At 47.6% G+C, this 22,425-nt stretch overlaps 1 protein-coding gene across 1 annotated transcript in view; it reads right to left on the reverse strand.

The window, feature by feature from the left end:
* HTR4 (5-hydroxytryptamine receptor 4) overlaps positions 1-22,425 on the reverse strand; it is a gene marked incomplete at its 5' end in the record, with an annotated part of 46,152 nt that overhangs the window by 20,394 nt on the left and 3,333 nt on the right. The window contains 3 exon segments of the mRNA NM_001001267.1: positions 7,362-7,930; positions 10,864-10,905; positions 11,797-11,950. Of these exon segments, the coding sequence (NP_001001267.1) occupies positions 7,362-7,930; positions 10,864-10,905; positions 11,797-11,950 (765 nt within the window).

Here is a 22,425-nt window from a genome sequence, read left to right on the forward strand (position 1 = left end):
TATCAAAGTTGAAATGGTATTTTGACTTTGGGCTCACTATTCCCAAAGATGACAATTATCCAACAACCCAAACACAACCTCGGCCATCTCAGCTACTATTGACACACTATTTAGCACAATCTGGGTATCTAAGTCCTCTAAAAACGTCTTGTAAAAGCCTATTTTATTTCACTGGCTGCCCAACTGCTTGTTTTATAATAAGCATCAGGCAAGTTCAGGTAAGCGCTCTGAGGACATCAGGGGAGGACTAGGAGGACAGGACCAAGCAACGGAAACCTGCTGCTGTAAACCACTGAGGCCAGACTGGCTTGATTTTAATTCAACCCAGTCCCTCAAGAAGACTTCAAGAGGAAATGCCCACTGTCTCAGAGGGCTGCCCTGAACTGAGTCTCCCCAGAGTGAGTCTTGGGTTGTAAACTAATGTCTCCACACTTTTTAGAGTCCTAGCGAAGAATTTTCAGAAAACAGGTCATTTTCAATTTTGAGCGTGAGAACACTTCATAAACCTGAAAACAATCATGAAGATATTTCACCAGCAAAAATGTACTGATCATTTGATTATCTACTTTTTTACAGACACTGTGTGAGGGGCTGTGTACAGAGATAAAAGACAAAGTTCTTACTTGTAAGAAATAACTGTCTTATAGGAATTAAACTAAGACTTTTATGAAAGAGCTCAAACTCCATGAAAAACAGGACTGTCAACAGGCCACTGCCACTCAGAGGAAGTCGAAATGAACAAACGACCCAACTGAGAGACGACGACAAGGGTGTTTTCCATAGAAGGGAGAGTTTGGTATCCACCCGAAAGTGAGCTTCTAGCAAATGGGTTACTTTTTGGAATACTCAGTGTGTACCCAGGGACAGGAGTCACCATGAGAATGCTAAGAATAGGCCCTTCTGATCTATCCTTAGTTCCTTTTTAGAAAAGAGATGGAAATTTTTCTGGACTTGAACAAGTTACTAACCTTCACAGTGTGCAGGTAAGATAGAGAAATACGAGCAGGATGGCAGAGCTGACTGGCAAATGTCTCGCCAGATGTATCCAAGGAGTCAAGGGAAACACAAGCAGTGGTCCCCTCATCCCTGACTCTAAGTGCCTGGGCAAGACTGAGCTCTGGAGTTGGAATGACTCGGGTCTGAATCCCAGCTTTGTCGTTTCCGACTCGTGTGAGTCAGGGTGGTGACGCACCCTCTCGAAACCTTGGTTTTTCTCATCTTTATTTTTATTTATTTATTTATTTATTTTTGTCTTTTGTCTTTTGTTGTTGTTGTTGTTGTTGCTATTTCTTGGGCCGCTCCCGCGGCATATGGAGGTTCCCAGGCTAGGGGTTGAATCGGAGCTGTAGCCACCGGCCTACGCCAGAGCCACAGCAACGCGGGATCCGAGCCACGTCTGCAACCTACACCACAGCTCACGGCAACGCCGGATTGTTAACCCACTGAGCAAGGGCAGGAACCGAACCCGCAACCTCATCGTTCCTAGACGGATTCGTTAACCACTGTGCCACGACGGGAACTCCGATTTTTCTCATCTTTAAAACAATGATAATTATAATACCAAAATTTGGGAGTGTCACACAAGTTAAATGCAATAGTGCATTCAAAACGGGCACACTCTTTTCCAGAATTATGTTAGGTGTCATAATCATTTTTCTTAATAACGTAGAAGGAGGTCTCTGAGGCCCTGCCCAGTTCTTTGTCAACAGGTGCCTTGAGAAAGGAAAATGAACGAACACCTACCACGTTCCAGGTTTTACATACGCAGCTGTACATTCGTTCAGGCATCATCCTACATTTCTGTGATTTGTATTTTGCCACTTTGGTTGAATTTTACATTTATTATTTCTATTTAACTCTATATTCCAATATTGGCTGGTTGGTTCTCCTTTCTAAAATCTTTTTTTTTTTTTTCTTTTTAGGGCCACATCCATGGCATATGTAGGTTCCCAGGCTAGGGGTTGAATCGGAGCTACACCACAGCCACAGCAACGTCAGATCCAAGCTGCGTCTGCGACCTACGCCACAGCCCATGTCAACACCAGATCCTTAACCCACTGAGCAGCAAGGCCAGGAATCGAACCCGCAACCCATGGTCACTAGTCAGATTTGTTTCCCCTGAGCCATGACAGGAAGTCCCTTTCTAAAATCTTTAAGTCTGCCTTCTAACATTTTAGTTTTCCCTCAGAGCCACAAAGAGTCTGGTAGATGATGGTTCCACTCGTGGAGAAACGGAAGACTCAGGAAATCTGTGGTTGGGGGTGAGATACAGGAGAATTCTGTTTTGGATGCACTAAATTTGATATTCTAGGTGTTCCTGCTGTGGCTCCAAGGGTCAAGAACCCAACACAGTATTCCTGCGGATGTGGGTTTGATCCCTGGCCTCGTTCAGTGGATTAAGGATTCAGCATTGCTATAAACTGTGGGGCAGGCCGCAGATGCGGTTTAGATCTGGAGTTGCTGTGGTTGTGGCGTAGGGTGGCAGATGCAGCTCCGATTCGACCTCTGGTCCAGAAACTTCCATATGCCACAGGTATGGCCATAAAATATAAATAAGTAAAATAAAGTAAATTTGCTACTTCAAACTGGCACCTGAATGGGGTTTTCAAGGAAGCAAGTTGTATCCTGTGGTCTAGAGTTCAGGGTATGCCCTGGAGATAGTCATTAAAGAGAGAGCTGACAGCATGAAGATTGCATTTAAAGCCATGGACGGTTAAGTTGATAGGGATGGAGTGGGGCCGCTGCACACGTGGTTGTGGGGGTCCCAGTGGGGGACCGTGGATGGAGAGGGGGCTGGGGAGCTTCGGGAGATCACTGTGGGTTGGTGATCGCTCGGGAGGGTCATCAGAAGGGGGCAGGCCTGCCCGACAGTGGAGGCAGGAGATATGCCTCAGGTCACTGGGTGGGGGATGGGTGCGGCCTGTGTTCAGGTTCAGACCAAGGGCAGGTGTATAAGGACCACCCTTCTGCTGATTTGAATAAGCACCCTGACAGTCCTAGTTTGACCTTACAGGGTCAAATACTCTCTTACCGGACACCAAAGTGGCGCTTCTACTAAGAAAGAGGAGGCGGCGGTCTCTTCCCACCCCCACTTCCCTTGGATTATAAAAACGCAGCCCACTCGATCCGCAGGGCAGAGCCTCCTTGCCTGCCACCTGCATCTCGCCTTCATAAATGTATTTCTTGCCTATCACTTTGTCTCACTGAATTCCTCTGTGTTGAGGCACAAAGAACCTGAACTTCAGTACGTCCAGACACTGGGTGAGCGATTCTAATTTTAAAACCACTGGTTCAAGTCCCAATCTGGGTTCTGGTTGCGTTTGAGTCCTAAGTGCTGTCAGTGTCAAAATCACATGACGTGAGACTGTCATTCAAGGAACCAAGCTCTGAAGAGGCCAGCGGAGGAGCAAGAACTGCAAAGGATGCAAAGCAAGGTTGCTAGTCAGGAGGGAACCGGACGAGGACCGTGCTGAGGAAAACTAACGCGGAAAAGATTTCAAGAAGGAAGGTGGGTCAGTCGGAAAAGGTCAAGTAAGAAAAGTTTTTTTCAAAATTTGAAATTTCTGTAAGACAAAGTTAACCAAATTTCAAAATTAAGCAGACGATGGGAAGACGTAGTTGCAAATTATATAACCAAAGATTAACTGATGAGAAAAATAGACCAAAGCTGTCAGATAATGCACCAAGCATATGGTGGTGCCGTTAGCAACTAATTTAAAAAAGGTTCCGACCAAATCGTCGGGGAAATGCAAACTAAATGAATGCGTGTATTTAAAGTTAGCATGCTAATAAAAGATGCATAACCACCAGTGCTGGAGAGGGAAGGAGAATCTGAGTAGCAGATACTGTCACACCCTGCTGATGAAATGGTGCCCTGGGAGGTCAACTTCATGGTGAACAGAACATTTAAAAATGTACACACATGCCAAGCAGCCCCTAAAAGAAATACTGGCATATGCACAAAGAAGTGTGTTCCACGGCAACGAAAATAGCACAGTCTGTAACAGCAGAAGATTGAAACACCCGCATATCACTCATGGGAAACAATTAAACAAAATCTAATAGGTATTTTTAAGTACAGAACATCATGGAACAGTTTAAAAAATGAGTTAGATCTATATGTTCTGAGGTGAGGTGGTACCTGAAATGCATTGTTCAGGGATAAAACGCAAGACGCAGAAAAGTACACACAGAATGGCCCCGTTTACATAAAGTAAAAGGGAGAGAAACCTCGGAAATCTGAGTTCGTCTGCTTTTAGGAATGGCTGTACACGCATTGAAAAGACTGCCCGGCTAGTGCTAAGGGCTGGCTCCGAAGCTGGGGGTGGGGTTGGCAGGATAAAAGCTGATTTTACTTTTCACTGTTTTGGTTTCATATCATGAATTCATCGGAATCTGCTGATGTCCTACTTGTGGGCATTTTAGGAAAAACACAAATTTTTCTTAGGATGTGTTAAGTTAAAGCAGTTGATGTGGAGAATTAATTGTTAAGATTTGTTCATTTATTCATCAAGAGTTTAAGTTCCTGCTATGCATCAGGCAACATATTGGATATTTATTATGTAGCAGGAAATAAACAGGCAAGATTCCTGTCCTTGCAAGGCTTATACTCTAGTGGATCCAAGTTCCAAACAGTTTTCTCTTCTCAGAATAGGCTATCCCCACTCTCATAAAATCCCTCGCCCCCCACAGAAAAATAACTCAGACCAACTTCCCGCACTCTTCATGACTTCAGGAAGAGATATTTGTAAGGAGTATAATAAGAATACACGTAAGCCGTCTCTAAACTGCTATCTCTGTTTAACAATCATGCACAGATTTGCAGAAGAAGCAGGGATAAAACAGTACAGTATTAATAAAACACCTGTCTTGGTTTGCCCTAGTAACCCTCAACTCTTTCTAGGTCTGTTTCTGAGGCAGAATATTAACTCAGGCTGTCAGTGCAGGAGCAGGGGCTTCCAGGCATTCTTTGATATGGCCACTGATGAACATCCGTGGCTTAAGGGCTCCAGGGAGAAACAACCCCACAGGCCCCTTTTACTACAGGGAGGATGGACCTCAATCCCTAATCCCCTGTGACTCAGTTTAGGGAGGAAAAGGTCAAAGAAACTATGAGACTTAGGAGACATTTCCACCCCTAGAACCGTACTGGACAAGGACTGATACGAGTAATTGAATAAGGCCAATGGGAGAAGACCACACCTCTCTGGACCCCAGGCGGGTACTCCTGCCCCCCAACTTTAGGGAATAAAAACCCCTATAGGACAAGAGAGAAGGGGAGGGCTCTTCTCCCCACTCCCAGTAACCCTGGGAGCCATCTGCTTTCCTTTAATAAAAACTTGGCTTGCTTGCTGCCTGTGTGTTTGCAGAGTTCATTCTTCGACCGCCGTGAACAAGAACCCATCTTTCCAGCACCGTTTCTACGGGGAAAGGTGCCAGCTCTAAACAGCTGACTTAGGAAGCGCACCGCTTACTGTGGAACGAGCTGACGGCCGCACGGGCAAATGCTACGCTCGAATTGCTGAAAACTCTCTGGCACCCACACGGAAGTTCTTGCGCACACACTCTACTGCTGGATCCTTTCTATGACACTCGCCGAGGCACGATGATTAAGAATGTCAGCCTGGGAGTTCCCGTCGCGGCTCAGTGGTTAACGAACCCGACTAGGAACCATGAGGTTGCGGGTTCGATCCCTGGCCTTGCTCCGTGGGTTAAGGATCCGGCATTGCCGTGAGCTGTGGTGTAGGTCGCAGACATGGCTCGGATCCCACACTGCAGTGGCAGCTACAGCTCTGATTCGAACCCCTAGCCTGGGAACCTCCATACACCGTGGGAGCAGCCCAAGAAATGGCAAAAAGACCAAAAAAAGACAAAAAAAAAAAAAAAAAAAAAAAAAAAAAAAGAATGTCAGCCTGCAGGAGTGCCCTTTGAGGCCCTTCCACCAGCTGCAATCTCAACACCATACTAGGCTTCGGCCACAAGCTTGCCCACACTAGTAGCAGAAAGTTGACTTCAAGCTTCTGAGCAGTCTCTGAGGCAGTATTTGTATTTCATGGCAATTCCTATTTTTTCTTTTCTTACACATGCAAATGAAAAGTGCCCAACTTTCAGCTGCCAGAAGAGCTAAATATGTCATCATCGGAAAAATTAAGTGCTTCTCCCAAAAGAAGCAATTGCTCTTTGGAAACTCCTACGCATCTCAGGGCAAAGGAAAAAAACTGTCATTGACAATTCATCTTAGACACAGGAGGAACGTATTTATCACACATGACTTTTCACAGCTGAGAACAACTCTAAGCCAGGGTAGCAAGAAGACGCTCAGAGTTTGGCAAGAGGCATCCCGCCTGGCCACGGAAATGCACCTCCAAAGTTATTCCCGCCTCCTTGGACTGTGTGCCCTGGGGCTAACCACCCACGCGGCCCATGCGCGCTCATAATGCACACCCTTCCTCGGGCTGTTCCTTCCATCTGGAATGCCTTCCTTGATAGCTCCTCCAAGGCTCAAATTCTTAGAAAAGGCTCTTCTGTGACGTTTTCCTGGATTCCCTGAACCGAAACCCTTTCTTTGCTGCTCAAATCCACACTCGACATTGTCCATCCTTCATTATGTGCTTTATCACATGGCACTGCTACTGCCTGTTTGTTAGTTTACTGAGTTTGGTTTATCACGTTACTTACGGCTACCTCAGGGTGCCAGGTTCCCTGCTCTTATGACTATTCCTACTACTAGTCACAACATTATTCGCAGTATCATGAGCACGTACTGTGTGTCAGGCCCTACATGAACACATTACCCCTGAGTGTTACAAAAGCCCTACAGGATGGACAGTATTATCATCATTTTTTAACAGTTGAAGAAAAGGAAGACCAAGCAATATTACACAAGTGACAGGAGTGGCACTGAGAATCAAAACAAAGGCTACTTTACCATGCTTTCAACCATGACCTTACAGCGCCACCTCTGAAACAGGGGTGGATTTGATTTACCAAGTTCCTACTGACGTCGGCCTCTGCACTGTGTGCCCTACCGACAGGAGCTAGTTTGATCCTCGCGAAAGCCCTGTGACGTGGAAATCACGAGCCTGATTTTCAGGGGTTTTTTAGTAAAATCAAGGTTCAGAATGGTTACATGACTTGCCCAAGGTCAAAGAACTGAGGTGGCTGGATGGGAACACACGTCATTCTTCCCCAGAACCTGAGCCCTCACCCACCGCTTTATTCCAGACGGCAGAACTCTCTTTAATCTCTGAAAATGCTGCACAGGTTTCCAAGAATCACCCATCTGGAAACAGACACTGGAAAGCTCTCTTCCGAGTCATGCCCATGAAGACAAGCACGCACGCACGGCCCCAAGCACTCACCTTAGCACATGAGTGGATCCGTTGACGGTTGTGGTTGAACAGGGGACCGTCTGGCCGGCCACGGAAGGTCTTCGGTAGCGCTCATCATCGCAGCAGAGGATGATGAGGAAGGCACGTCTGAAAGACTTATTCAGGAAGGCGTAGAGAAAGGGGTTCAACCCGGAATTGATGTAGCCGAGCCAGAGGAAAGCGGTCCACACCTGCCCGGGGACAGAGTAGTCTGCGAAAGGGTCCACGACATTGGTGACGAAGAACGGAGCCCAGCAGAGGCAGAAGCAACCCATGATGACGCACAGGGTCTTGGCCGCTTTGGTCTCTGTCCTCATGCGATGGGTGCTGTGCTGGTCTGCGGACGGAGGCCTGCCCTCTGCGGGGGCCCCTGCCCGTTGCAACATCTGGATCTGGTGGGCGTGCTCCTTAGCTGTCACGTAGATGCGCCAATAGGCCAGCACCATGAGGAGGAACGGGATGTAGAAGGCCACCACAGAGCAGGTGATGGCGTAGGGCTTGTTGACCATGAAGATACAGTACGTAGAGTTCGAATTCTGGTGGAACTTCCTTTTTTCTATCTGAGAGGTGGAGGGAGAAACAAGGACGGTGGGGGCAAAGGGAAGGAAAAAGGGAAGAGGAAGAAGTAGGAGGGAAGGAGAAAAATTATAAGAAAAAAGAAGCGAAAAAGAGGGGTTGGACGGTAGAAGAGGTGTCGAACAGAGAAGGGGGGATGAAGAAAAGGGAAGGGTGAAGGGAAAGGAAATAAAAAAGAAGACATCAAAAAAAACAGCCTTTCTTCTTCTTCTAACAAGCCTACAGCACACAGAGCCATGACGGCAGAAAGGAATGTGCTTTTGGCTGCTTTGGCTATTCTTCTTCCTCGTCTCCTTTTTTTTCTAAGGGCCTCACGCATGGCATACGGAGGTTCCCAGGCTAGGGGTCGAATCAGAGCTGTGGCCCCTGGCCTACGCCGCAGCCACAGCAACGTGGGATCCGAGCTGCTGCACCAGGAAGGGAACTCCCCTGCTTTGGCTATTCTTAGATCTCAGTATTTTCTTGATAAAATTTAGAATTAGCTTATTGAGTCCATAAAAATCTAGGATTTGGACTAGAGTTAGAATAGAATGACCAAGGAAAACTGACATCTTTTCACTGTTGGCTTCCAATTCACAGAATGGTAATTCTCTCCCTTCATGTAAATCTTTAAATATTTATTTCAGTAATACTTTATCTTTTGCGTGTAAACGTCCTGTGCATCTTTTACTAGATTTATTCCTAAGTACTGTTTTTTATTCTATTGCAAACAGCACATTAAAACTCGTATTCCTAATTTTCTGTTGCTAATACGTAGACTTCAGATAAAATTTTTTGTATATTAGCTATGTACCAGCAACTTTGTAAAATTAGTAATGAACACTTCAACTCTAGGTTCTTCTAGAGTTTTTCCCATGAACACTCATGTGACTGTCGAACATTTCATTTCTTCCTTTTCTATCATAACACCGTTTTTCTTGCACAATGAACTTAATAAGACCTGCCATCCTGGTTTTCAATATTTTACTTTTAAGAATGATTTAAACATGATACTTGCTGTTAAGCGTTTTCGTCGAGCCCTCTATTTGAGAAATAGGGAGTTCCCTTTTACTCTTAGTTTGATGTAAATTTTCATCTTTGTATATCATTATTAACTTTTTTGGCCACATCTGTGGCATGTGGAAGTTTCTGGGCTAGGGATCAAACCCTTGCCACAACAGCAACCCAAGCTGCTGCAGTGACAATGCCAGATCCTTAACCTGTTGGGCCACAAGAGAATTCCCCATGAGAATTTTTTAAAATTAAGACTGGATATTGAATTTTGTCAATGCATTTTTGGCAGTAACAAGATGATCCCGTGGGTTCCTCCCTTGCTTTTTTTTTAATTAATTTAGTGAATCACCATGATTACATTTCTGGAACAAACCTCACCTGTATTGGATACTGTGATATAAGACCCCTCTTAAGAATTGAAACGCTTTTTTTCTGACTATAAACTCTGCCTCCTAACAGCTCTTAGTTATCAGCCTTCTCTAGGAATAGTTCCTGGCTGAAGAAAGCTGTGTAAGCCAACGGCACGTCCCTTCCTGAAGCCAGCTTACATCCAATGTTAATATACACATGAACAGATATGAACAAAAACATATATGCACTCAATATACTATTTCACTGAGTATCTTGTCTTACAGTGTACTGCAAGGCTAAGTATATCCTCCTACTGAATTGACATTTTCACCATTATAAAATCTCTATCTTAATGTGACAAAGTGCATTAAATTTATTTTTATCACTGATATGAGAACAGCTACAGCAGCTTTCCTCCTGTTAGTGTTTGCCTATTTTATTTTTTTCCATTGTTTTTTCAACCTTTCTGTCACCTTACATTTCATGGCCCTCCCTTATAAGCAGCATAAATTATGTTTTGATTGGTTGATGAAAATACTGTGACCAGAGAGTCACAGGAACCTAACCCTGTATTTCTCCCAGGAACAAAGATACATAATTTGCTAATTCAGTGTTTGGGGCAACTTTATGGACTCTAATTACTGTGACTGATGAAGAGCAAGTGTCCATGTCTTGTGAGCATGTGGGTCATGCCAGCTCTCTAGACAGAGTCAAAGACGTGGACTGCCATTACAACACCGCAGAGCGAGCACTAGGCGTGGGTTAACAGAGGCACATGCCCCGTTCTCCAGTCGCACGAAGTAGACAGAGGATGCTTCATCTCATGCGCACGAGTGAACAGAATTCCCTAGGTTAGGTTCCTGGGAACGTCTATGGCAGAAGCTGAGAGAGCTGTGCCCTTGTTGTAAGTTCTGATGCACCGAAGCTCATGCTTCCAAAGCTCTTCTCCATCGGGGATCAAGTCTGGCCCACACACGAGGGCACAGACTCTGGAGTCCCGTAAGCCCGGGCTTAGAGATACGTGACCCCCATTCTCTGACCCTCTGTTTCCCGGGGACAATGGCAGGATTGACCTCCTAGCACTGATGTGAGACCTGAGCAAGAAAATAATGACGAAATTAACCTGGGGCTTGCAGTTGCTGTCATGGCTCAGTGGAAATGAATCTGACTAACATCCATGAGGATGCAGGATCCATCCCTGGCCTCACCGAGTGGGTTAAGGATCCCGAGTTGCTGTGGCTGTGGTGTAAGCCGGGGGCTGCAACTCCGACTCGACCCTAGCCTGGGAACCTCCATATGCCGCCCTAAACAAACAAACAAAGACCAAAAAAAAGTGGGGCTCGGCACACAGTCACCGGTCAACATTTGCAGGCCTTGTTATTATTACTACCCTGGTTGTTAGGAATTTGAATTTCATTTCCCCCAGGAATGACAAAACCGAAGGTGTGAAAGAAGAGGGGTGGGACTTAAGAAGACATCCATACAGTCTGCCTTGCACGGGTCCCCTTTCACTGCTCCACTCCTGTCCCAAGCATTTCCTTCAGAAGCCCAAGGAACTCGTGTTCTCACATACCACATGCAAATCCTGGCCCAGTCTTGGTTTGGATGTCCTTTCCTGGACAAAGAATAAGGCAAGATTAGGGGCTGGGAATGGGACGGAGAGAGGAAGGGGCAGCTCCTGCGCTGACTGGGCCTCGGGCCGGAGCTCCCTCTCTGCCTCTCCTCCCCATTTCCTCCTGCTTCCAGACGGTCCCGGGGCCCGTTTGAAAGGGACCCGTAACTCCCTTAGGGAATAATCTGCTCATGGATCCAGACCACAGCTTTTGATCTTCCTCCCAAGTCTGGGATTACAAACACAGCGCGTCCGAGCTGGAGACTCCTAAAAAGCACCTAGACAGGAGCTGGCGGATGCTGCTCGGCTGGGCCACCCGAAGACACTGCCCCCTTCTGAGGACCATGGGTCTTCTCATCACCGCCCTCCAGGAAGTGGGTCTGGGACAGAGCTGGGCCCCGTTCTCTTGACTCCTTCCTTGCCCAGGGCTCTCTTCACTCTCCAGAAGCTTTCACCCGCATGACAGGGTTTCTGTGGGTCACCGCAAGCCTCCTACGTCTCAGCATGACATGGGACACAGGCCTCCTGGAGCCCCTCAGGCTCTGGAGCCCCTCTGCTAGGCTCTGAACACTGGTCCTGCTATTCACTGGCTGTGTGACACTGGGCACGTCACCTCACCTTTTTTGAGGCTGAGTTTTGCCACCTATGAAATGAGGGGAAATCATTAGACTCTTCCCCAAAGGCATGGTTTCAGGATTGCAAGCACTAAGCACACTTTCTGGCACACGGTCAGCTTTCAAATGCGTTAGCCCGCTTTTTTTGGCTGTCAGGGTGGTTACTCGGACCACTAGCAGGCTCTCTCTCAGCCCATCCACCCAACCTGACTTTGCGTGTTTGTTTAGAATCCCGGGCACACAAAGCTAATCGGGGCAGCGGCGTCTGCAGGGTGCTCACCAGGTCAGTTATGCCGATGTTATTCCAGCCTTGCATTATGGGGAGAAAGGAGATCAGCACGGGGATGGCCCAGCAGCCTGCGAGCAGCACCGCCACGCGCAGAGGGGTCATCTTGTTCCTGTAGACCAGAGGCTGGCAGCAGATGGCGTAGTACCTGGAGAGGGGGCAGACGGGCAGGTGCCAAGGGAAAGGGCAGGTGGGAGCAGGAGCAGGGGAGCAGACGTGAGGAGAGACGGCAGGCAGGATGCGGCAGTTTAGAGGAGGAAACAGTGGGGACGGGGAGATTAGAGGGGGAGGCAGGGAGTTGAAAGAAGGAAGGAAAAGGAGACAATGCGAGGAAGTGAGGCGCGTGGGTCGCAGAGGAAGGGAAGGAGAGGAAGGGGAGGAGGGAGGAGAACAGGGAAAACGCAATTGTGCAATAAACGGTTACACTGGCCGGTGAGGTTCTGCTCCTACACACCGTCGATCACACACGTAAGAGCCACTACCAGGGCTCAGCCCGCATCCCCCTTCCTCTCCCAGGACCCGAGAAGCTCGACAAGCACCCGAGGGTCTGCTCCGTCTCAGGTGGGATCCAAATCTAGCCACAGGCCTGGGCATTTGGGAGCTCCTGTGTGACCCTCCAGGCTGCAGGGTCCAAAACACCCAAGTCCTCCTTGAGAGCACCCTGAGGTGACCCAGAGTGGCCCCACATCTGCGCTCCAGAAACGGTATCTCAAACGGGTCCTCGTTCCCTTGATCACCTATCCGTACTGAGGAGAAGGTCCAGTCCGTGTTCCTCAAACTGTGGTCCAAGGATCCTGCCTTTCTCCCTGCATCAGACACTCAGGGGACACCCACCGGAAATGCAAAGTCCCAGGATCGCCTGGATTTGAGCTGCTGGGGAGGAACCCGGAGTTGGCGCACTTTTGACAGAGCGGAATGATCGCTGCTGTTTGCTCCGTTACGTCCAATCCCCCTTGCAGGCCCCTGCACTTCCCAAGCTCCGCGTGGCTGAGTGGGGCCAAGTGACTGTTTCGGCCTATGAGTCGTGAGCAGAACTGACATGTTATTTCTGGGCTGAACCATTTAATTGTTCCTCTGATGCCAAGAACGTCAAGTTCCCAGTGTGTCCTGGTCATGACTGCCTACCTACTGCTAGAGACCAACTCATTCCCATTCCTCCGGGTATGATGTCTGCCGTGGGTCTCCCTGCTCATCCTTCCCCAAGCCTGGCTTCTGTCTACGGCACTCGCTTTCTTGGTCCTCCAGATAAAGGCACCACTTGCCCGACTCAACGGTCTGGACTCTAACTCCCAGACGACACGCCGGAGGTCATTCCAGTCCCAGAGACCACTCCGTCCACGTCTAGACAGTTCGTGGAATTTGACACCAGGCGAAACACCATGGTAGATCTGCCAGCTCTACGTCTTTAGAAGAGTCAAAGAAAAACTGCAAAAAGGCAGCTTGGAGGCCAAGTCTCGGCTTTAGCATGTAATACCACCCCTTGAGGACCGCCCCTCATGCTTCGCACTCGACGCAGGTCAGTGTGAATCTGACCACCTCTTTCTTTCCTTAACTCAAAGCGTAACTCACATAACAAAGCGGTGGTAGGGAGCTGGGCGAGAGAGGGAAATGAGAAGCAGAGCCCAGCGGCGGAGCGCGAGAGGAGTATGTCAGGGGCTTTGATCCCCCACGTGGCCTCAAAGAGGAGCTGACCACGCCGTCCCAGGGAGCGTCCTGCGACCAGCAGGACAGTGGAGTGTCCTGAACTGGGCCAGAGCTCAAACAGCAGACAAGACAGTGGGAGAGGAAATCACTCAGGAACTCGTTTTCTCTACCCACAAAGCTGACGTGAGGACCCAACCCAACCGCAGATAACTCTCCATTCTGCCCATGCCCTTGACATACACAAGAAAAGCGAATTTTATCACAGTGGTACGTTTTCTGAATGGCTGTATTAATTAAGAATCATCAGAGGTTTACTAACGTAGAGTTGATGAATTCGGAGTACACGCAAACCGCTCTGTCTTTCCCTCCCAATTCTGCTCCTTTCTTCATTCCCAGCTTCGGGGCCTAGATTAGACACGTACCCTCTTCCTCCCTTTCCTTGGTAACAGAACCCCGCATCCTTTGGGAATTCTCTGTCACTGTCACGCGGTTGGAAAGATTGAGAACGGGGCTCTTTCGATGGGGAGTTAACACAGTCGGACATTTTCCTGGGACTCTGAACGGCACATTGAGCGATGCAGAGACAACAGGAGCTTCCCCAAGAGCCTTCCATTCCCACAGCCGCCTGGTGGGGCTGAGAGCGGCTCCTGCTCCTCAGATCTCGGTGCGGTCGTGCTCTCGCCCCTTCGGGTCCTCAGCCTTTAGCTTGTCCTTCAGTTAAACGAGTCATCTCATATCTACCCACTGCAGGCCACCCCCTTTGTATTTTTTGCTTTTTAGGGCCGCACCCGCCCAGGCTAGGGGTCCAATCAGAGCCGCAGCTACCGGCCTACCCCACAGCCACGGCAACACCAGATCCAAGCTACATCTGCAACCTACACCACAGCTCATGGCAACACCGGATCCTTAACCCACGGAGCAAGGCCAGGGGTGGAACCCGCATCCTCATGGCTACTAGTCAGATTCGTTTCTACTGCGCCACAACGGGAACTCCCAAATTCCCTTTTTGCTGAAGCTCGTGTTATGGGTTGAAGTGTATTCCCTTCTCCTGAAAGAGATGTTGAAATCCAGACCCTCAGTGTCTTGGAATATGGCCTTACCTGAGAAGAGACTATTTAGAGAGGTAGTACAATTAAAACGAGGCCATTAGAGGGGGTCCTAATCCAATGACGGCATCGCCATTAAAAGGGAAAGTTCAACACGGATATGCTCAGAAAGAGGACAGCAAAGTGAAGGCACAGCACTGAGCTGGCGTTTCTACAAGCCAAAGACCGCCAGCAAGACGCGTGAAGGCAGGGAGCGGCAGGGAAGAATCTTCTCCTAATTTCAGAGGGAGCAGGGCCTTGCTAACACCTGATTTCAGACTTTCAGCCAATAAAACTGTTAGCCAATAAATACCCTTGTGTTCCAAGCCACCAGTTTGTGGGGTTTGTGACGACAGCTCCAGCCAAAGCTAATAACTGGCTAAAGGCAGTCTCTGTTACTTACAACCAAAGTACTCTGCCTCGGTAAAAACGATTTTGCACGTCAGATATGTCCTTCATAGGTGCTTTGTTCTCAGTAAGAACATTTTTGTTTCTGTTCAATACGCCTCCAGATCATAGCTAAAATCACAGCACCTTTCATCCTCCAGCCCCAAAGAGACAGTCAAGGGGTACATGAAAAATAGATTCTGCCCCATTTGTCATATAATTTATGACTTTTGAGGTGTGGACCGGATGCCAAGATATTGGGTAAAGACAATATTTTGGCAATTTAGGTTGGAGCCCCTTTGGCATATAAATCCAAAAGTTCAAAAAAGACAAAGTCAAATTAAACACCTTGCTGGAGAAAAGGCATGTGGGAGCAAGATGAGGATACTTGCAGTTTCCGTAAGCGGATGCAGGTGCTTGGAGGACGACGCTGGGAAGATCAGAGAACTTACAGAAGAGCTCTCTGAACACACAGCCATACCGCTGCTCTAAGCACTGTTAGGAAAGCCTTTCTGCCTTAGTCGAGCGCAGCCAGGGCAGCCGTCTGATTCCCTTGGCGTCATGAACACAGCGCAGGACAGTAAAATCTCCCTGGGTCCTGCTGTCCAGATGCCTAAGCTTCAATCTGCATCACCGTAGGCTGCTAGGCCCGCTGCTGCTACAGAGAAACCAATAGTGGTGACAGGTTTCCTTCTGAGATTCAGCGTCAAGGGGGTCAGGCACCTGCAGCGCACGGCCCACCACCCGCTGCGCGTCCGCCTGCAGACTGCGCCCCGGACACTGAGTGCCTGCAAGGAAGTTGCTCGGACAGCTCTCCCGCCCCAGGGGGCGAAGGTGGGACACAGCCAGGGTCCCTGCACAGCAGGTGATGAAGGTTACTCCTGCACGGTGTGCAGCGGCTGGCCAAGGAGGGGAAATCCTTGACTTCCTACATTAGAAATCAGCAGTAAGTAAAGGGAAAAAGAAAAGCTTATTTTTCTTTCAATTACATCGATTGAGTTGTGAGTGAGAGTTAAAGGTAAATAATAAAAACACCAAATTGTGTCTTACTTGAATGTTTTACTTAAATCTTCTCCTCTACATCTTCAATCTAATGCTGTGTCTCCCAATAAAAGTAATTTGATTTTAAGGGGCATGGAGTAGAGAATGTAAGGTTTTTATTGGAGTGAAAATGAGGGCATCCACCTGACTTTGTGGCCCACGATTCTTCCCAAAGCCTCAACACCCTTGAGGCAGCTACCAGGAATAAGCCGCTTCACATCCTTCTCATTTCTTTCCTCATACCTTTCCAATCTTTGCTTTCTAACAAAGGTTTTAGAAAAATAAACATCTTCTTGAAAGCGGCATTCAAGAACCTAAATTAAGTATGTGAAAACAAACATTACCAAATAAGTGATTAATAAAAACTGAGTTCTAGGAGTTCCCGTCGTGGCGCAGAGGAAATGAATCTGATGAGGAACCATGAGGTTGAGGGTACGATCCCAGGTCTTGCTCAGTGGGTTAAGGATCCGGCGTTGCCATGAGCTGTGGTGTAGGTTGCAGACGTGGCTCGGATTTGGCACTGCTGTGGCTGTGGTGTAGACCGGCGGCTACAGCTCCAGTTAGACCCCTAGCCTGGGAACCTCCATATGCCATGGGAGAAGCCCTAAAAAAACCAAAAAGACCAAAAAAAAAATTAAATAAATAGAAAAACAAAAATAAGAACTGAGTTCTAGTATTAACTGACTAATGGAGGGAGCTTCCTTAAAATTAACTCGTCTATAGATCAAGGACCAGATAGAAAGGAGACGACTTCATTTTTACCCCTCGTGTTGCTTTTTAAAACTTCCATGTGAACACCACCACTGCCAGTGCTAACAACAACTAGACCTGTCCCATTACGAACTGCCCCCCAAACTCATGCACAACAGTGACAGACCAAAGCAGCCAGTGACTCTGCAAGTTATTTGGAATTCAGGCAAAGCACACCGGCGGCGTTAATGGCAAGAGCTATCTTTCATTTACGTATCAAGGCCTCGACCTGTGCCATCTGGTCTGGTCCTCACAGCTCCTTTGGAGATAGGAACTATAAGTGCACCCACTCCACAGAGGACGAAACAGGAGCACAGAAGTGTCGAGACTTGTCCAAGGTCACAGTCGGGTAAGAACCAAGCTGGCATCTGACCCCGGGAGCCCCTTGAGGGCCGGGATGTTCCCTCTTTGCTGTCACTTCACTCTGCCGCCTCTTCAACGTCCCTGGGGGATTCTTCCAATTCTTTACAAACCACTTTGGGAACAATTAAAGCACAGAAACACTGAATATCAAAACCTGAAGGATTGTCGAAGTCCTGAAATCCCCCTAAAATAAGGTCCATCTAAGCCTGCGTGCACGCACTACGGACTGGGAACTGGCTATGACGTGGCATCTGGCTGGTCGAGGTAGATTAGTAAAAGATGCCCTAAAAGAGGAATTACGGTGAAATGACTAAAAGGTGACTGAAAGATGCACCTCTGATGTACAAAGCGCAAGAAGATATTAGTTTATGATGGAAATTTCCACTTGAGCACACTGGGTTTGAGAAGACAGAAAGATACTTAGGGTGAGATGGTGAACAGGCAGCTGACCTGCTCAGCAGAGCCCCGGAGGACCCAGCCCGGGACAGTAGCGCAGGGGAGATGAGGCAGCACTGCAGGTGACGCCACAGGATGGGTGACCTCTCCAGGAGAGAAAGGAGAGATACCCGGGGCCAGAAGGCTGAGGAGCCCACCTTGAAGGACACCCAGCTACGCAACGGGAAGAAGGTAACTACCGACAGCAGCCCCTAAAAATGTGCACTTGGAAAGGAAAACAATAATGGAATAATTGTGGTGAACATTTACTGAATGCCTACTAGAGGCCACACCCCGGTTTATGATTTCTGCATAAATAATTTAGTCTACATAAACTCCAAGCAGAACATGCTATTGTTAGTGTAAATCCGTTGATGAGAAGATAAAACCCAGAAAATTTAACTTTCTCAAGATCACACAGTTGATAACGGGTCAGGCTGAGAATGAGTCCAGGAAACCTAGCACCCCAGGCCTCATTCTTACACATCTATGTATCAAGACTTCTGAAAGGGTCGAAAAGCTAACACCAAAGTCATGTCAGACAAGTCACATGGAGATCATTCTATGCTCAGCTAAATAAGCCTGGAGCAGCTACTGTGGATGTGTAAGAAAAACACAGCAACAGAGGAGATAAAAGCTGACTCTCCAGGAGCTGGTGGTGGAGGGTGAGCCAAAAAAACAAACAAACGAACAAACAATTATTAAAATGAGTGGCTACTACTATGCTAATATTTAAGATTCCATGAGTGCAAAGGAAGAAACAACACATCTTCTTTGGGGAGGAAGCTCAGCCAGGTGGTGGAGAAGGTGCGTATTGAAGAAGGTGCATGTTCACCAGGAAAAGAAAAGGAATCAAGTCACAGGTACAACATGGAACCATGATGACACACGGCATACTCAGGAAATGATACCGGACCACTCATGGGTGGGAGCTGAGATGGGAAAGGCAGACTGAGGTTAATTCCAGGAAAAGTACTCGAAAATAAGCTAAGCATTTAGCCTTTAGTTGATAATGCGTCACTGAAGAAACCTCGAGCTTCAGAGAAGTTGTTTTCTAGAATGGTCGTTGCCCATTACTCGCCCTCTCCCCTTTCACCCCCTCGCCTCTACATCATGCACGGATCCCAGGTTCAGCAGCGCTTTCTCTGAAAGCTTTCCCTGCACTGAAGTCAACTTCCTTGACTTCTCCTTACTACGTTTCCATGACCACCGATTTTACCGTCATTCCCTGTGTGCTCTCTGGATTTGCCACTGGACTAAAATCTCCAAGATTCAGAGCTTTTCGGATGGTTCACCACCGTCCTTTCAGTGCTTTGCACACAGCTCCTGGCAATCAGTAAGCATTCAATAAATAGTTGATGAAACGAATATAAGAATAAGATTTCATATCCTCAAGCATCAACTCCGACTCAATAAATATTACTGTTTAATAGTAGATAAATATTCCCATTACTGTACCATTACTATTACATACGGAGCAAAAGTATGTGAGAAAGGGAAACGTAAAAGAGGCACCCCTTGCAGAGACGCCTTTCAATCGTCTTGGGAAAACAAACGCAATTGTGTGACACACGTTTCCAGGGACAGACACTCTGCATTTACACACTACAACATTTACTTTGGCTCCAGAGAGATCATTAGGAAACACAGGCACACTAATTTCTAGAACAAGATGAAATACGTCATCTTTGAATCAGAATTTTATGTTTTATAAGAAAACCTGTTTTAAAAGAAAATCTGTGACTGAGTAACTGTTGGAGGATTTTTCTGCAGATTAAAACACATCAAATTCCTGGGCTGCCAGGAGGAAGGGCGATAATTCACCTGGACGTATCAGAGGAAAATGGGAGCAGTGCTATAGGAATGGTATCCTCAATGAGCTGAAACAGACTTTTTAAAGGAAACTGCATCTGAGCCAAGTATAAGGCAAAATACAGCATGATCAGAGAAGGAGGATCAGCATGGTTAAAAGTCTGAGAAGTAAGACATCCGAAGCCAGTGGAAGGATCTAGCAACACCTGGCTTGATATAAAGAAGACTTGGGGAAGACACACCTCTGTCTTGCTGTGGAGGCTCCAGAGAGATGCCTTTGGTCAGCTTAAGAGAAGCTGGTACCTGCTATTCTTGTCTGCTCAACATTCGTCCTTCCAGAGGGAAATGCCATTCTCCTGCAGCAAATGCTTCTGGTAAAGCTGACAATCGCAGTGCCTCACCTCTGCCCAGCAACCAGATGTGTCATCCCCCGCCTGACCGGTCAAGAGGAGAGTGACTGACTCAGACAAAGCCAACCTAAGTTCCTCACTGAGAGGTAGCACTTCGGTTTCTCTTCCCTGGACTCAGACGATAAGGATGGTTTAAGACTCACGTTGCCTATAGCTATTTTTCTGAATCCTGAGAGTGGACGCAACAAGAAAACGGCATATGGACAAAGAGGGAGGGGTACAAAGATAGGATCAGACATAGAGAAACAGAAACAGAGACAGAGAGGACGACACAAAGAGAAAGAGCAGGAAAGGGAGACGAAGAGGAGGGGAGACAGAAACACAGGGAGAGAGCTAGACTAGACCCTGCAGAACCACGTCTGAAGCCTGTGACTTTTCAGCGACGAATGATCGATGTCTTTTCTGTCCCACACACACCGCGAAAAAGACCGGACCACTGTACCATCCGCAAGCAAGCTGGGAAAAACACTACATGCAGGGAATTCATTAGGATATATACAGGGAAAACCCTCTGCAAAAGCTCATTTAAAACATAAATCCAGTTGAGTAAACTAAAATATATTCACACAACAAGACTGCTCATTGCACATGCAACGCCTGGAATTTGCAGGGGCTGCTATTTATAGCTGTTAACTCTAAAGTGTACAGCAGTGGAGGCGGAGAAGAAGAAGAGGAACACGGCAAAACAGAAGCCAGATGTAAATCAGACCACACTCTGCAACGCTCACATGTCCTCTAGCGTCCAGAGCGGACCTTCCACCTCAATGGGCCTCTTGGAACAGGAAATGACGGCAAGTTTGCCAGGCACCAGAAGAAGAAGAAGAAAAACCATTTGATCCCATTTCGCTTCAACTATTGGAGTCTTGATGTCAGCTGTTGGAGAAGGAAATGGAATTCCTGGCAGCCATGCTCAAAAAGAGAATGTGCTGAATACTGTGTTTGTTCAACGTGTTCACAAAACAGCCAAGTCAATAGTTATGTGATTACTGGTTAACCGTCAATCTCCCAACTGAAAGGTAAGTCTGTGAGGACAGAAGCCTTGTCCTTATTCACACCCTTGTGCTTTTTCCCACTGAGGGAGATAGAGACATTTAAGGGAAAAAATTAAAGAAAAACTAGTTGTGGTTTTAATCACAAATGCATGACGTTTTTAAAGAAGTGGGGTTTGATCGGGTCAGATCAGAGAGGACTCTTACAAGGAAGAGAGGACCGAGCTAAAACATAAAGGACCTGCAGGAAAGGAGAGGGTGCAGGAGCTTTCCCGGGGGGAGGAGGAGCCAGGGCGGCTGAGCACAGAGCCCTGGAGGAAGGGAGAGAAGGTCTGGACAGAGAGGCTGGTGCAGGGCGTGAGGGGCTGGGGGCTCAGCCAGGAAACTGATGGTACCCAACCCTACAGACCACGGAGTCTGCTCTGGTCCTCAGGGCAACGAACAGGCAGGGAAGGGTTCCGAGCAAAGCACCAGTGGGATGAGAGCTGCAGTGTTAAAAGACGGCTGTGAGGTCTTGTGAGGACCGAGGGGACCGGTGCGGGTAAAAGAGACTGAGGAAAACAATCCGGAGGTGGCGGCAGTGACACGCAAGAGACATTCTCGGTCTGGACTAGGATGACGGAGATGTGGCGAAGGAAGATCTACAGGAACTGTCCTTATTTAAATGCAGAGGACGGGAAAGACTCCCTTAAGGGTAAATACCTGGTCTCTAGACGTGGCAGCTGGCAAAGCCATTTACAGAGAAGGAGGTCACAGTGGGGTAAGAAAGACCATGAATGATGTGGAGGGTTACAAGCAGCTGAAATGAATACACACGGACATTGAGGCCTGTGCCAAGCTGGGTAAAGGCGATGCCCTAAACGAAGCATCTGACTTTATCCTAACTGCGGCCCTATAAAATAGGTGCTAGTGGCGCTAGCTTTAAAGCCGAGAAAACTGAGAGTCATGAAGGCTGAGGAACCTACTGCCACTCTCACAGCTAAAAACTGGCTGAGCTGGGATCTGAACCCAGACATCCTCAGTTCTAAAGCAGATGGTTCTTAAGGATGAGTCCACACTGCTGCGCAGTAATGCAGGCCTCCTCAGGGAAAATTCCATGCCTTCCAAAGGATATGAGAGCTAACCTCAGAGGAAACCTGAGTTCTTCTCCCCAGGCCTCCCAAAGCAAACCCTCCCCTTAGGAAGACGATTCGACACCTCCCCACCTGCTCATCGCCTTCCCTGGCTTTTGCCCAAACTCGAGGTTCCCTCCAGTTGCCTTGATCTCTTCAGCTTTGCCTTCTCCACATTCTCGTAACACCTTGGGTCTCACCACTTATTCTGGCAACGGTCACAGGCTGTCCTGCAGGATTTCCATATCTTTTTTCCTTCCTCGCATTTTTTTTTCCTAATGGCAACTTTTTTAGTGTATACCAACTGTCTTAAAAAGTCTTTTTAAAATTTTTTTTTTTAATTTCTATTTTTTTTTTTGCTTTTTAGGGCTGCACTTGAGGCATGTGGAGGTTCCCAGGCTAGGGGTTGAACCGGAGCTACAGCTGCCGGCCTACACCACAGCCATAGCAACATGGGATCCAAGTTGCATCTTCGATCTACACCAGAGCTCATGGCAATGCCGGATCCTTAATCCACTGAGCGAGGCCAGGGATCGAACCTGAAACCTCATGGTTTCTAGTTGGATTCGTTACCACTGTGTCACAACGGGAACTC

The sequence above is a fragment of the Sus scrofa genome, chromosome 2 (genome assembly GCF_054392235.1).
Source record: "Sus scrofa isolate SSC_HxYL_T2T_F1_AM1 chromosome 2, Sscrofa_HxYL_maternal_Yorkshire_Landrace_v2.0, whole genome shotgun sequence".
Taxonomy (NCBI): Eukaryota; Metazoa; Chordata; class Mammalia; order Artiodactyla; family Suidae; genus Sus; species Sus scrofa.